General features: G+C 39.5%; 1 protein-coding gene across 4 annotated transcripts in view; it reads right to left on the bottom strand.

The window, feature by feature from the left end:
* Window positions 1-1,514: 1,514 nt before the first annotated feature.
* TFAP2D (transcription factor AP-2 delta) overlaps window positions 1,515-16,998 on the bottom strand; it is a 49,138-nt gene continuing 33,654 nt past the window's right edge. For all 4 annotated transcript variants that reach the window (XM_058020785.1, XM_058020786.1, XM_058020788.1 and 1 more), the window contains 2 exons: window positions 16,171-16,284; window positions 1,515-1,830 (listed from right to left, as the gene is read on the bottom strand). In XM_058020785.1, the coding sequence (XP_057876768.1) occupies window positions 1,611-1,830; window positions 16,171-16,284 (334 nt within the window). In that variant the 3' untranslated portion in view covers window positions 1,515-1,610. The remainder of the gene's footprint in view (window positions 1,831-16,170; window positions 16,285-16,998) is intronic.

A 16,998-nucleotide genomic window follows, 5' to 3' on the forward strand; every position in this document is an offset into this window, starting at 1 on the left:
AAACTGATCATCCAAGGTATAATCCATGCAAACAACTTCTAGAAATTGAAAACGTGGGTGAGAGATTTTGTCACCCACAGTTATCTACTGCTGTCTCTGGGATCCTCCAGCTCTTCCTCCAAGTGAGTCCAGTTCTCCAAAGGTTTCATGTTATAACTGTCAAAACCCTGTCTTAGATACCTAAAACTTCTCAAATGGCTCTAAACATTTACACATGGACAGCTATAGTTTTTCCTATCACAGAAAGAACCGAATTGTCCCTTGGAAGAAAAGGTCTGGTTCTGCTGATCTCAAGTAGAGTTTAGATGGACAACACCAAGCCCATTCCTTCCTAACTTTCTCAATAAGGTGATGTTAGAGAAACAATAAAAAGAATGGAATGAAGTCTCATCGAAGGAGTTAGAATGTGACTGGAAAAAGTCCCTAGACTCAGAGTCTTGAGCTCAAACTATACCTCCCATGTTTTCAGCATGAGGATGTGTGGTAAGTGGTAAAGTAATATTTCAAAAGTACATTAGCAAGGTTATTACCACTCAGCTGTTGTGGACTAAGCCAATCTGTCTTATTTGTTGTTTTGTTTTTATTTTATTTCCAGTGAGTGGATTCTGTTAGACCTCTGCACCTCAGTTGGATTTATAAAGACAATAAAGCTGCAGAAACAAGCTGTTGAAGAAAAGAAAGCATCATAAAATCAGGGCAACACAAAAGGTGACTCCAATTGCCTGCACTGATTGTGTTGAACAGAGACCCAGGTATGGCAGAGTGCTGTGGTACCAGGAGCTGAGAAAACAGAGAACAGAAGCCCATGCTGTCATTTAAACTGAAGTTCACAGAGGCATCAGGGCTCTTACTGAGACTACAAGGTTTGTTTTCCTTTTAGTCTGCCATGCTCTTTTCACAAGAGACACCATGGCTGCTGCTTGAATGGTCAGGACAGATTCCCAACAGATTCTGGCCTCATTCCAGTGCAGCTTTATTTTGCATTCCCATGTACAGGATGGTTCATTTGTCCCATGACCCAAGAATTCCTTTTTACCAGATTTCCATGTTGTTTTTTCAATGGTGAGTAGATCAGGCATTTCCCATGGACCAGAGGAAGCCTTTCTTTGAATCTATCCAGCATGAGAGCAAAGTCAGGATGCTGGAACTGTGTGTCCCACAACTGATGCACTGACCCTAACTCTGCTGCCGGAGAAGAAAGTGCTTCAAATTTCATGTGCCACCTCAGCCAAGTCCAGAAGTGCTTATAAAAAACAGTGTTAGTGTATCATTCAGAACAATCAAATACTACGTGCACAAAAAAGCAGTTTAGAGCAACATAAATTTTAAAAAAGTGACAATTTCATCACACAATTACTGTACACTGCTGTTCTTAGGGTTGAATACTTTCCTCTCTCACGCTCTCTCTTTCTCTCTGTTTTAATCTTTCTTTTTTATTTTCTTTTTATTTTCTTTTTTTACTATTTTTTTCTTTTTTCCCCCCCTTCTTTTTTTTTTTTTCTTTTCCTCTGGATTTGGTCCACTGGAGATAAATTGCCCTCAATGATATATATATTTAAAAAAAATATCAGCAGCAAGAACTCTCTCGAAATAGATTCTGTTTGATGTAGCTAGTCTGTCTTTTCTGTTTTGCCCTCTTTCACAGCAGCCTCTGAAGTTTTCCGCAGGGGGGCTTTCTCCGAGTTGGCGTGTCCTTGGCCGGATTCCGCCGCTCCTCCGTTTTTGTGCGATGTGTGCTTTTCCAAGTAGTTCAGCATTTCACTGAGAACAGTTTGGAAAGTGCTTAGGGCAGCACATATTGCAGGAGTTCCGAAACCGTGAGTGATCAAACTACAAATGGGAAGGAGACAGAAGAAGAAGAAAAAAAAAAAAAAGGAAAAAAAAAGGGAAAGAAATACACACACGCACATAAATATCAATGCGCCCACAAACACCGAGGAGTTTACAGTGCGCTCATTTTGCTATACTGAAATTCAAGATTTGCTCTCTAAACTATTTATTACCTGTGGGAGAAACAGAAAAGAAAGGAATAGAGCCAAAGAGCAGACTGCATGCAGCTTCAAAGGTTGTTTTTGGTGGAGCCTCAGTTCTGAAACACCACGGGACAGACTCTCAGCAAGTGCAGACTGACACAGGGCTGTTTACTTCAGAGAAGCCAAGACAGAATCCATGCCCTTGGCTCTTCAGCATTGCTAATTTTCCAGTGTCATAAAGTCTGGCTCCCCCTTCTTGAGTAAATAAAAGGAATTCTGTGTGGTTTATTCAAAATTCTGGATCATACTTGGTTGACTTGATGATCTTGGAGATCTTTTCCACTCTTAATGATTCTGTGATTTTATAGCTCTTAAACATGACCTGGTTATTCTAAATGAAGATATGACTGTATCTGTACTAGGAAATTCAGCAAAGCCAAGGATCTCCAACCCTCAGCACAATTGGCATGATTTGGTCATATCCCTGCTGCTACACTCATGGACCACTCCAACAGGGTGAGATCTGAAGTTCCTGTTGGGAATAGACACCAGCCAATACCCTTGGCCAATACCCATGCCCAAGCAATGAACAGAAAATGTTTCACATAGGGCTGGTATAGCCAGGCTGAATTAATGAATAATCCTAACCAATTATTGCCAAAAATAACACAGTTCTAATTGTGCTTCCCTGGTAGTGTAGAATTTACTGTTATGGATTTGCCCTGTTGTATCTTTCATCTAAACATTTAAATAGGGGATTTTAAAAACACAGAATTTTTATTGACATTTTTCCTGGCTGCCACCTGTAGATCCAGAAATATGCAAGTTTTCCACAAGTTTTCCACCTCTTGGATACCGTTTCTGTGAAGATCATAGGACCCAGAATTATCTGGGTTGGAAATGACCTTAAAGAACATCTCATTCCATCCCCCTGCCATGGGCAGGGACAGCCTCCACTACCCTAGGTTGCTCCCAGCCCCATCCAACCTGGCCTTGGACACTCTCAGAGAGCCAGGGGCAGCCACGGCTTCTCTGGGCAACCTGTGCCAGGGCCTCCCCACCCTCAGTGTGAGGAATTTTTTCCCAATATCCCATCTAACTCTGCCCTCAGTCAGTGGGAAGCCATTCCTCCTTTTCCTGTCACTCTATGCCCTCATCCAAAGTCCCTCTCCAGCTATCATGGAGCTTGTCAGGGTACTGGAAGGGCTCTAAGGCCTCCTCAGAGCCTTTTCTTCTCCAGGCTGAACAATCCCAATCAGCCTGTCCTTGTAGAAGAACTGTTCCAGCCCTCTAACCATCTTGAAGGACTCGTCTGGATTTACTCCAACAGCTCCACATCTTTCCTGCACTGGGTACCCCAGCGCTGCATGCAAACCTGCAGGATGTCCCACCTACCACAGGATATGGGACCTGCCACTAGAAATTGTTTTTTAGGCAATTGTCTTTGGTGCCATTTGCCTAAGTATTACATGTGCAGTGTAAGATGATCATGAAAGGACAAAAAAAACTAAAGTTATTATGGGGCAACGAAGTTGCTCTCCTGGTTATAATGATTCATTTTCATTAGTGGCATGTGAAAACAAAAACCTCTGCCCTAATAATCCAGATTTTTAGTTTTAATTTAGAAACATAAATTAAAAATTATTTCAAAGATTGAAATGCCATTGAAATTTTCAAAAATGATTTCAGTTATTTTAATCTCACTCAGAGAAGAAAGAAGATAAAGGAACAGAAGCTAATTTTTGAGTTTGTGGGCATTTTTGGGAAATCAATACTTTATATTGATTTGAGTGAAGGGAAAAGAAAGCCCACATCACAGTGATTTTGCCAAGGAAAAAAAATTGTTTCCTATTCCCTGCTTATTAAGATTTTGTCCCTACAGTCACTCTTTGGCTGTCTTGGGCACCACATCAGTAAATCCTGATCTGATGCAGAGACCCATGTGAGGGTTAGAAATATGAATATTTCACCCCAGTGACCTGTTTCCTCTCCACTTCGGCTTCTTAGTCTTTCCAGGCTTTTTAGAAAAAAGGTGAAAATATAGGGACTAAGGGGAAAGAGGTTTTACAGTACATGGACAATTGGTAGGATGTTTTAAGTATCAAAAGAAACCACATGGAAAAGGCTTCAAGATATTTTTTGGGGTCACCTTTCTGTCTGCTAGACATGGGAAACCTATTTGATAGGAAAGCTGGTATCTTAGGGAAGACACAAAAAATATGTAAATTCTAACCAAAATGAGTGCTCAATATGGAAATATGTCTTCAGTTCAGATTGGGAGTGGCATAGTCTTTTATAAAAGGTCTCCAAAAGGTTATATACAAATAACTAGCATTTAGAACATTTATCCATCAGTCTCCAGGCACTTTTCAAAGCAGGAATTTATATTTATTCCCAGTTAGTAATGCAAGGAAAATTATAATTAAATATTTACAAGCAATATTTTGCAGACATCAATTAATAATACCACATAAAGTTTGGATGCTTGAAGTTTGAACTGGTATCAATATCTGGATCTTTATAATTTAGCATTGCAAAGAGGTAAACATACCCCAGTTTAATTTTATTTTCTTTTTAGGCATGCCTGGCATACCAGAAATATAAAAATCATCATTGTAAGTCATGTTTTTAATAGCTGTAAAAACTAGATCATCAGTAGCATATATGAGTACTTTAAGCCTTTTCAAGTCACTTTAGGAGTCAGGTGATTTAATGATTTTGTGTTGCATTTTATAATAATTTCTGGTCTTCAGAAGTCCAGAGAAATTAAAATGTGATGGAGTTTGCAGAAAGAGTGAGCAAGAAAAAGGAAATTAAAAGTATCATTACTAGTTATGTTATTGCACTATTTTTACACTGCTTGTGTGATCTTCTGGGTCCTGATTTCAGGAAATGACTATACCGAAACATGTAAAAATCTTTATGATATTGCAAATAAAAAAACTGGTGTATGTATTATAGAACCTGGAAATATCTGCATTCATTCATTCATTCATTCATTCATTCATTCATTCATTCATTCATTCATTCATTCATTCATTTCCAGTAGATTGAAATAATATAATCATAGAATCATTTCGGTTGAGAAATACCACCACGATCATCAGGTCCAACAATTCCCCCAGCACTGCCAAGCCCATCACTAAACCATGTCCCCAAAAGCCACCTCCACTTGATTATTGAACACTTTCAGGGATTATTGAACACTTTCACCATTTCTCTGGGCAGCCTGTTCCAATACCTGACCACCCTTTCAGCTAAGTTTTTCCTAATATCCAATCTCAACCTCTCCTGGCTCAACTCAAGGTTGTTTCCTTGTGTCCTATCGCCTGTTACCTGGGAAGAAAGACCGACTCCCACCTGGCTACAATCTGCTTTCAGGGCATTGTAGAGGCTGAGAAGGTCAAGTAAAACAGTAAGTTTAATACAGGATTAAATTGAAAAGAAACTTTCTGGCCTAAAATTTTTGAAACTTTCAATTTGGGAACAAAAGGAATGATACTGTGTTTGTTTGACAGCTCAATAGACCCTGAGAAGTAAAGTGGGAATACTACCTTCAAAACTTACAGGGATTGTCTCAGAAATGATCTCGAGGGGTAGGAACAAACTTTAATGTTCTGAAATGCTGAACAAGACTGTTGAAAATACCACAATGGGACAAAATCTGATATTAAGGTACATAAGTGTAGGTGCCAACTTGTAGGTGTAAACATCAACAGCGCCAAACTCCTGTTACCACCAAAGGGGACTTAATGTAGTTTTCTGTCTGTAAGAGTCTACAGTGATTTGATATGTCCTGTGACATTTGGAACACCTGCACAGATTTGATAGATATGACATAAGACTGAAGTCCAGGCTGCTTCTAGATGTTTTAGTGCTGGGCAGGTTACCCTGGTGTATCTCAAATTGTTTACACATATAAATTGAGCCCTGGGGCTTTTCTCAATACAGTCCCAGAAGTCTGGAGAATGAATTAGCACATTAAATGGATGTGTCTCCTTTATGGTTAGCTGCACCATTCTCCTGGCTACACTAGGGGCTCCATCTTAAAAATGTGATTTGGTTGCTCTTTGAGATGTTCTGGGGTACCCAGACATCTATGTCATGGGAACAGGTAATAATACCTGCTAACATCTATGTGAACAGGTAATAATACAGGGTTAGATGGGACCAGGACCCTTTTAAAGCAGCAGTGGGTGGATGGAATACCTAATAGCATCTAAAAAAGCTCAGCTATGTCTTGCCCTAGATCTTCATTGACTACATGAGAAGCTCAGACATCCAGATTACATAAAAGCACCAAGATATTGCTACTTTATCCAGAGCAGAATCTGAAACTTCTGGTTTAAAAAACTAATGCTCATAGGAAAAGAATGTTTTGGAGTGAGTAAGGGGTCTATTTCCTTTACAGTTTAGCCTTCTAGTTACCAGTAATCATTAAATATGGCAGCTCTCACCAACATTGCCTTATGTCTCTTATTAAAAAGCCAACTCTTTTTAGTGAAATGGTGCTGCAGAGTCTTGTAGTAACTCTACTTTCAGTTCCTGATGAATAGATTCTTCTCCACAAATGGGGATATGCAGAGCCTTTTAATTTTCCCATGAAGCTTATTAAGAGAAATCATTTTATAGAAAATTTCTAACCAGCCCTTCTTGCCAAACTCCTATGAGGGTGTATTTTATTAGGCTCACTTTAGGTAATGAGCATAAAAAGGCCGAGAGATATTATCTTCTGCTTTATCTCACATTTCTATCAGTAATTCCCCTTGCTCTAATTTTGGTGGTCCTTACTTCTCTGCAAGTTAAAGTCTTTGAAAAATTCAAGAAAGTTGGATAATTTCCCTTTGCTGATGAAAGTAAGTTTCAAGTTTGGGAGAAAATCTGATTTTACATTTAAATCAGACCTAACAGACGGAAGATTAATGGCAGAGCATTCAAATTTCCTGAAAGTCAAATTTAGCTGCCTGATTTTCCAGGCTAAATGAGCTCACACTGAAATTAGTTCATTTTTGGTATGCTCCACACCTATGAAAGGAGTTGCTTTCATTATCATACTTTCATTAGGATTTATAAGCCTAAAATTAAACATGGTGGTTTCGTAACAGAGTCTTCTGGGTATTCTCAGCCTTATAGTGCAACCCACTCCAGCTCCTATAAACCAAATTTATTGTTCTGAGAGGCAAGGCTGAAATCTCTGATTCTGGTGTTGGAGAGGAACAGAGAAAGGCAATGAATATCAGGTGAAAACATTACAAAGCCTGGTGCTTAAGGATAAGGATATCCAGACCTGCCTGTAATTCTGCCCAATTCTATGATGCAATTATGTCTGCTCATGTTTTAATGATGGCCTTACTTAAAAATGGAAAGATCCAAGTGTGCCTGAAGGCTTGGAGTCCCGTTTGGCAGCCATCTCAAGTACTCCTCCCTACCCCAGGCTGGTGAAGGTCTGACATGAAGCAAAGGAAACAGCTTCCCTCTCAGTGGGGGGAGGAAGAGGCCATCTGCACTGAATGTTTACATCCTCATTTAAAATAAATAAGCCCTTTAAAATAATGATAATAATGAAGACAAAGCAACCTTGAACTTATTGGTCAGATTTTCTTAGAACTTTGTGAAAACTCCATGATTATCCAAATTCAACAGCACAGAGCTGATGATAGGTGGTAAGATATGATATGATGTTTAATGGCTATAAAGGAAATGGTAAAATATTTGTATCTCTTCACTGACACAACATCTGAATATAGAGGTGAAAATATTGACTTTGAGTTGCTTCTGTTGATTTCAAGGTCTGTCTTGTGAACGTTGCCTACAAATTTAAATGGTGACAACTTTACTTCAGAAGCTCAGAAGGTCTAACCATGACAAACGTTAGACTGATAGTCAAAAATCAGAACATGGGCAGTGTTTATTATAGGGATAAGAAGGATCAGAGCAGCAAGCAGTACAGAAGTTGCCTTCAAACTAGGCTCTCGTTTTCCTTCTATTCATAGTGTACTAAGGACATGTCCTCCTAAGCAGATGGACTTCCTTCTACCTTGTGTAAAAGCCATGGAGAAAATAGGAGGAGAGCATTAGAGCTGATTCCACAAATTTAAGATAATCTATTTTGGCTGATGTCCCAAATTTAAGATAATCTGTCTTGGATTTTTCAGACTTTGGGGCTCATTTTCAACACTAAGAAGAATTGCCCAGGTAACAGACCTGAAACTTCCAAAAACTTTGGAGAGTTTCTGAACTGTAGGCCAAAGTTTAAAAAATGTAATGGTTCATCTTTACTTTATGGGAAGGCAAAGAAACAGATGAGGTTCATTCCATTTACTACCATCCACAAATTTTTCCAGTGAGGAAATGTAGCTGAGAAGCCCTATTGCCCTCCTCAAATGAGAGAGACCAACAATTAACATTTATAAACATGCTCATGACAAAGAGCTATCAATTTCATAGCCTTTTAATTTAGAAAGGAGGGGAGGGCATTCCTTTTTCTTTTGGGAAACACGAGAGTGCCTTAAAAGCTTTAAGAAATCTTAAGTGCTGTGTTAAAAATCTAAGCACTCCTAAGATTTTTTTGCTTCTTTAATGAATGCACATATTTTTCCCCATGATTATGGAACTTAGTGTTTAAGGAATCAGATTAAAAAAAAAGAAAACAGATTTTGTCTGTGTTCTTGACTCCATAAATTGTGACTTTAAAGGAATATGGTAACATACAACCCATGACAAAAACCTATTAAAAATTAGAAATTAGAAAGGATTTGGTTCATCAGAAGAGCAGGACAAGGTGATTGAGACCTTACTAAGATCAAAGAAGGAATTCCTTTAAAAGGAAGTGAGGGAATGATACCAGAAGAAGGCACTCTAAGACTTACGGTAAATAAAGAGAAAAGGAAGAAAAAGTAAAAATAAAAGGAAAAAAGAATGAAACTATTGGTTGCTCCCTAGTACCTCGGTGCTGGACATCAGTGTTGCTCCTCTCATTTAACAAAATCCAAAGATTGAGGGAGCTCCTGGAAATCAGGGAACTCTAGAGGGCACCAGAGGTGTTTCACCATAAACTTCATTGTGCACTAAGCTTCTTCCAGTCCTGCATCCAAACAGGAGGCTGCTGCTGTGAACTGAGATCACTGGAGTTACAACAGATGCTGCTCTACCTCCTGATAAGCAAAGAAGTGTAAAATAAAAAAAAAAGAGAGAACAATGTACAAAAGGGTATGAGCACACCTTTGAAGACAATCCACAAGTAAAGTCTTTGGGCTTGGCTTCTTGTTACAGTTTAAAGAACACGCTGAGCTTCAAAACCTGTTTCAGTGCTCCGTTTTCCCCTTTGGAAAGAAGGATGTTACTTTCTCGCCGCTCCCAAAGTCTGGGATCCTGGTTTCTTGTCTGTCACTTTCCGTGTCACCTCGTCAGCGCCATGCCAGGCTCTGGCAGGAGGCTGACAGCTCCAGGCTCAGTGAGCAGCTGAGCGACAAAACTCTCGTCTCAAACGGTTTCACAGGAAGGGAGTTTCAAATCAGCTGGATGGCTCGACAGAACACAGAATGATCCATGAGGATGCTGATTGCTTTCATTACCTAACTTTAGTATTCTGAAACTATTACCTATTACTTTTTGTGTGTCTGTTTTTATAAGGTTTCTGCAGTGAAGGGAGTGTCACGTACAAGAAAGCAGTTTTCCCTTTGCTGTTTTGCTGTCTTTATATATACAATAGAAGATCTGGGTGTGATTTTGCATCTTGATGAAATGTTGCCTTGAAGTTAAAGGATCAAATACACCTGCAGTAATCAGTGGATAATCTCCTTTCCCTATATGATGGATGGCATTAGTAGGATATCTGAAATCTCCAAACAACACAGATTCTTAGAGACACAAATGTCCCAAAAGCAAATGTAGAAGATATATTTATACCGAATTTTGCAAGTAAAGAAAGTAAGGCTAGGAGGGCGTTTGATGAGGTCATGGAGTCTGTATGCATAAACCAAGACACAGACACAGATCTTGTGAGTATAATCTCAGAAAGTCTTCTGTTTGAAAGGTTTATGTGTTATGGCTTTGGTATTGCAGCACAGAATGTGGGTTATTTTTGATGGGTTTTCTGCTAACTCTAGTTTACACAAGATTCTGGGAAACCAAGAAAAGAATTCTGTTAAAAATTAAAAAAAAAATAAAAATGAAAACAAGCAACAAAACTGTTCTGATGTAAGGACAAATTAAGAAGAAAAAGACATGAAGACATATCAGTTAAACTTTCAGGTTCCTGGCTGAATCTCAGATGTGACAGTGAAGTGGAAGAGAGAAGAAGGTATGTGCTATCTACACTCAACAGGAGAGAAATATTATCTAAAATATACATATTTCTTCTTAAATCGCTGTCTTATTGATTTACATGTTTGGTCCAATTAGAGGGATTCCCTAAATGCTGATCTGAGTGGCAGATGCATGTGAAACAGGATGTCTCTTCACACCTAAAACGACCCCAAGTCTCCCCATTCACCACACAAGTGAATCACTCTAAGGTTCTTAAGCTGAGGAATACTGTTGGTTCAGCTTTAGCTGCATTAGGAAAGTGAAAATACAGAGATTCCTCAGGCCATGAGTGATCTGGCACAGCCTGGCCCCATCTCTATCAATCAAACATTTTTACCTAAAAGTAATGGCCATAGCTAAGCTTCCAACTGAGGCAAGGCTGAGCAGTGCCTGGGAATGGTTTGGGACAGAAAGAGATGATATTGGCCAAATTCATTCAAGGAACCACAGGAGCATCCAAACATTACAGACAATTGTGATCCAGTGTCCAGATATAAAGTCACACAGTTCATTAGATTAATTTTTGAGTATCTTTTGAGGTGTCGTAATTTCTGCCTGTCTTCATTCCTTCTTTGAAATGTGACAGAATCACTTCCCTTCTTCACAGCAGGAATCTCTACAACAGAGAATAATTGGTTCATCTGGTCTGGTTCTCTGCTCTGGAGAGGGCTGGATGCACTAAACTTGTGTGTCATGCAGAAATACCACAGAGATGAGTGATTTGGAATTATGGATATTTCCCACACTGATATGCCTCAGATCTACCTGTACAGCCCTAAAAGAAAAATAATGGGGTTTGATGGTTCTGTTTGTCAATGTTGCTCCAGATCCAGCAGAAGAACATGTTGGTTGCAATGTCACCATTCAGCTCTGCTGATTTAGAGGCAGAATTACATTGTTGGGGGTTAACCAAGACTTCACTGTCTCCCCTCACAGCTACCTGTGCCATAAAATCTCTGAGTGTGTGTATGCCAGAGCTCTTGTGTCTCCAGAAAGACTTGTCTTCATCTACTGCAGGTCATGATTGCCCTGGTTTGCTGTTTCTGGGCTTTTCTAAAGTGAATTATTCTCAGTGTTTTACATATGTTTTGCTTACATTTATCCTTTTGCTATCTCTAAACATTACAATCTTACAATGCTAAAGAAAGATATATTTTACCTGAAAGGTCCTGAAAAAAAGTGGAATTAGATCCGGCCTCTACTACATTGGGGTGAAAGGGAGTTTTCCCTTTCCCTTTCCCTTTCCCAAAGACTTAGCTTTACTTTACTTTTTTTTTTTTCCAAATCTGTAGGATTTCAATCTGGTTTAAGTTTCATGAGAAATTAACTCCCCAGCTTTTTCCTCTTCCATACTCAGATGTATGCACAGGTACACAGAAATCTCACATGATTCTGTGGGATTCTGGGGAAAAACCCTCTGAATTATAAGTAATTGATAAGTATTATAAATATAGAAGTATTATAAATATAATAAGTATTTTATAATTAAGTATTAGAAAATACTTATAAGTAAATACTTAAAAGTAAATAAGTATTTTTTTAAGTATAAATATTACAAGTATTTTACAACAAAGTAAGTTTTTTTAAGTACTTTCCTTTTCTCTTTCATTTTCACTTCTATTTCTTTTGTTCTTGCTCTTCTCACTCTTTGCTCTCCTGATGATCCTTATGGTCTCTCCACTTTGAAAGTAATGGGTGAGAAACACAGGTTCCTCTCATTAAAGTTATAGAAAATTTCAGGTTCTTTTCTAGTACTGATATGATGACTTTGCTCTCCTTTGTAGTAAACCCAAAAATGTTTTGCACAAATCAGACTTTAGAGGACAATAAAGAGCTCCTGTGATTTTCCCAGGATTTTTTTGTTTGCTCCATGGTTTCATGATTTTTAATTTTTCCTCAGAAACTGGGGGTGGGTTGGCTCATGTGGAGACTTTCAGGCCAGGCACAACCCACAGGAGTATTTGTGCTCAAGGCGTGCAAGACCAGTTTGAGTGGGGCTTTGAGCAGCCTGGTCTGGTGGAAGTGCCACTGCCCATGGCAGAGAGTCTGGAACAAGGTGATCTTTAAGGTCTCTTCCAACCTTTGCAGCTCAAAGCAGAGCTGAAGGACAAGTTGGGCAGCCCTACAACATATGACCTCTTCCTGAATGCAGATTTATGTAATGCTTGGGAATCTGAGCTACCCCAACACAGCCTGCAAGATTTGGGATCCAGCCCTGGCAAGGAAGGACTTCCCTAAATCTAAATTTATAACAGAGGCAAGGCACCTGACTGGGCTGTAATGAGGGCTGGTGCTTCCAGGATTTCTAAACTCACACTTTTATTGGTGATATATATGTACCACTGTGCCCAGGAATAGTTTGGGTTAGTGCTAGTCAGACCAGGCAGAAAAAAACCCAGAAATTCTGCAGATGAAGAGAAGCTCAGATGGCCAATGCCTCTTCTCTGGCACTACTTTTATCTGCTAGTCCCGAGAAATTTGAAGTTATTTGAGGTTATCAATGTAACTTCAACAGCCTACTGATAAGTGAAGTTATCAATGTAATTTCTCTGCAGTAAGATCCTCTAAAATGTATAGAAAGGGGAGAAAAGTTGAATGAAAAAAAACATAAAATGAGTCTGTCTCAGGTAGTGCACAATATTAAGGGTCTGAGTTGACTGTTCATGACTGAATAATTTTGGAAAATCATTCCTCATGGAGCATTGAGTTTTGAATTCAGGTCAGGATGAACATTTCAGACAGCAGCTGCACGAACAGGGGTGTACCAAAGGTGTACAAGAGTCTGATTTTTTGCATAAGGTTGTGCAAAATCCAGCAGTTCTCAGACTCACTGGCAGCTCCTTTGAAGATTTCCCATTTTGTGCTTTGTGTTAAATTTGAGTTTGGAGTTTGAGCAAACCCAACACTTCTGATCCTTTCATGGGGACTATCCTGTACTTCAGGTTGGACACATTTGCAGATCTTGATGAACTAAGACTCAGTGGAAAAATTTCAGAGACAAGCATGAACTTAAAGATTTAGAACAGAGGAAATGGGAAAAAACTGCTTCTGTCTGCCCTGTGCCAGGCTGTGAACCCTGGTCTTAATTAACAAAGAAGGTAACATCACGAGAAAGTGGAGTACACAACTCTACACTGAACAGCTGTAGGGGAATTTATTCCTAAAGAAAACTTCCTTTCACCCCAATGTAGTAGAGGCTGGATCCAATTCCACTGTAGTTATCTGATATTATAGATCTTTAAAAAGTCTTTCAATATCTTAGAGCTTATTTTAATAATAGACCTTTGTGTGATTCTTCTGATTTTTTTTATGGTCATAAAAAAATCTCTGAAGATTTCTGAAGATTTCATCAGATCGTAGAATCATGGAGTAGTTTGGGTTGGAAGGGACATTAAGGACTCTCTAGTTCCCCCATGGCAGGGGGTTGAAACAAGGTGAGATTTAATGTCCCTTCCACCCAAAACATTCTATGATTCTCTAATATTTAATCTCAAGAAGACAAGTGATGGTAGTAGGGGTTGAGATGATCTGACTGTGAAGACTGATGGATTTAGGGGACGGGAATAATGATTTTTTTTGCCTAGATTAGGTTTAACTGTCCACAGTGTATGTGTCTAGTGTGTACTAGCTGGCTAATCTCCCATTCTGGTGGAGGTCTAGACCAGACTGTTCAGCCAATAGAGTTTAGAGAGAAATTCTAGCTACACTGAGGTACACATCTATGTTAGACCTGTTTAATTCAGATTTCTCAAGCTACACAGGTGACATTCCTGGACACTGTGGCAGAAGATGCACAGCTGGCTGCAGTGGAGGGTCCTACAGGCACCTGAGCTGAGTCAGAAGCCCAGGTCAGAAGCTGATCCAACCCCAGCATCTCTACATAGCTGGGAAAGGAATATGGTCTCAGCTCCACCTCTGGGTCTGGCAGCCCTCACAATTCCCTGAGCACAGTCAGAGAAGACTCTGATTTAAGGCCATGGAAGATCCTGTGTAGGATCAAGGCCTGTGCTCCTCCAGGTGCCCATCTTCAGTCCAACACTTAAGCTCTGCAGCAGACATGAAAGAAAGTGCTGCCTGATCCAGAGCTGCCTGCAGGAGCTTTGCCCTCCAACTGCTGAAGGCATCAGAGAAGGAAGGATGGGAGCTCTACCAGTTGACAGTTTTGTAGCTGAAGCCTTCAGCATTTTATCCTGACTGCTATTTCTACTTTAAACACAGGAATCCTTGGGGATTAGCCACCTCTTATCACATTTCCTCTGTGTGCATGCAATAGGGAATTGTCTCTTTTTCCATGAGCTTAGGTAGCTGATTAAAATCCCTCTATGAACATTCTGCATAAATAAAGATGTTTCGCTTGATGTGTGCATGTAGTTGGGTGTTTTGGTGTGTGTATTATGGAAAATATACACACAGATGAATGCTCTGTGTGTGCACATGCACAGCACTGCTTGAGAATAGGAGTGGGGTGGTCCTGGTGTGTTCTTACACAGATGGGATGCACACTGATGTGTGTGAGAATGAACAGGAATGTCAGGAATGTGTGCCTTTGTGGATGAGGAATTAACCTTGCCTCTCCACACCTCAACAGGTGTATGGAAGAAGCGGGATGTATTTTTGGGATTCCACTCAAAGTCTGAGAGACTAAACATTGGTTATCACAGCACCTACCAGAATGTGAGTTACTCACAGGTGTTGGGACACTGGGACATGGAAGCTGTCTGTCCAACCAGTGAAAGAAGAGTGGTTTAGCTGGTTGTGCTAAAGAATATACAGCACAGTTCTAAGTCTTTACAGTGCTATGAAACTTGCTTAATGTTATGGTCTGTAAACAACTCTCTGGGACAGTTCTTCACATGTTTTTTCATCTATTTGCTAGTGGATGGAAAAAATTAACAATCAGTAGCCTCAGCAAGTCATGCATTCCCCTCTGTGGCCTGAGCAAAGACACGAACACCTCCAGGAGGCTTCATTCAACTTTGGATGATAGATATCCAACTTTCTTTGATAGATAACTTAGATGACCCCACTATTTCAAAGTGACCCTCTGGAAGATCCCACATCACTCCTGATGTATCTGACACATTGCCTAAAGTAAAAAGGTAAAATTGCACAGCGACCCCAAAATATCTACACATTTTTATACATAATTAGGATAAAATTCTAATGAAGTTTGGACTTGGTGTGCATGTACCATGGGTCTTTGTCTTCAAAACAGCTTCTAAGCCTGTTTAAACCAGTACCTTAAATATTGCTCAAGAGCTGAGTCTAAATATATCATCAGTCTGGTTTTTTAGTGGATTCAGCTCTCATTCTCCCCGATTTTTCCAGTGTGTTGTTTGGAAATCAGTGCAGTAAAGTTGTTTTAGTAGGTAATGTACTTCAAGGCCAGTCTGCTTTGGAAGCCAAAGAGTTAATAAAATGATCCTTGTAAGACGTTGTCAAATGATCTCAGTAGCATAGAGGAGCTTCTGGAATTCTTTATTTAATTTGAGAGGATGTAACATCTTCTTCTTATTATTTCTATTTCAACTAATTTATATTTATTCAGAACCTGAGTTTCTATGCTTCTGGACCATCTACTTGTAAGATATGATTTAGCTAATATTAAAGCAAGACAATTTTCTGGCCAAATGGGGAGGTTTGACCAGTAGATGCAGAAAATATCTTATCTAAACTCAGACTGTGGTCCTAGAAGCAGCAGGTTGAATGCAGCAAACTTGAACTACATTGCTGGGCAAATCTGCATTTTTAATAGGCACAGCCAGCAGGGATTATGGATGTTAATTAATTATTTGCATGTCTTTTAGGTAAGGTTACAAATACCATTAAGACATCATATGCAGTCTAAATCAAAAGTATGGATTTTCAGTTTCCTCTTTCAAAATCATACCTGAAATGTGTTAAATGTCTCTGGATGTCGAGGTCTAATATTGGAGTTGGTCTGGAGGATCCGAGGGGTGATCTGTCTTGACTTAGAAGGTCTTGGAATTCTTTACATATTTGTCTAAAAGGAAAATGGAAATCCTTCAATAAACCAGGTGTAATCTTCCCCATAAAGCTGATTCCCAAAACACTCCCATCTTGTCCTGAATGATCTCAATCACAACAGAATTTCTTGGCAGAATTTTTGTTACAGAAATTAAAGACAAATCCATCTCTGGTTTACCTGCCCCAAATTCTCAGAACCAGCAACATACAGAATCTCTTGAACAGGAATATTTTCCCTGTGGAACCATATTAATGCTAACATTTTAAAATGTGATTTTCCCCCTGAATAGGACCCAGTTTGGCAGTGTCAAGTCTAGCTTAGCTCACCTACGTTGGCAGCAAGCCTTACGGTTAAAGGAAATGGTGAATTAGCATTAGAATATGCCTGAAATGTTTCAATTACTCTATTATTTAGTTTGTGTAAATACACCAATACTTGTACATGGGCTTGTGTGCATTGTGGGCACTGCTTTTTCTGCAAGTTGAAGTCTTGGATATTTTGGACTTGTCTTTCTGACTCCCAACCCTTAGGACAAAGGGGCTGTGAAGAAAAGACCGCTTGTAGTGGGAATTCAGGGTCTGTCTGCTCTGGTCTCCCACCAGCATAGCAGCCCATTTTCTGTGTAAAGGATGGATGGTCTCACTGTTTTCCCTCTCCCACTCAGTCTTCCCTGAGGCTTCTCAGGATGTCTCAGCACCTGAGGGTTTAATTTATTCCCTGGAATTTCCC

The sequence above is a fragment of the Melospiza georgiana genome, chromosome 3 (assembly GCF_028018845.1).
Source record: "Melospiza georgiana isolate bMelGeo1 chromosome 3, bMelGeo1.pri, whole genome shotgun sequence".
Taxonomy (NCBI): domain Eukaryota; kingdom Metazoa; phylum Chordata; class Aves; order Passeriformes; family Passerellidae; genus Melospiza; species Melospiza georgiana.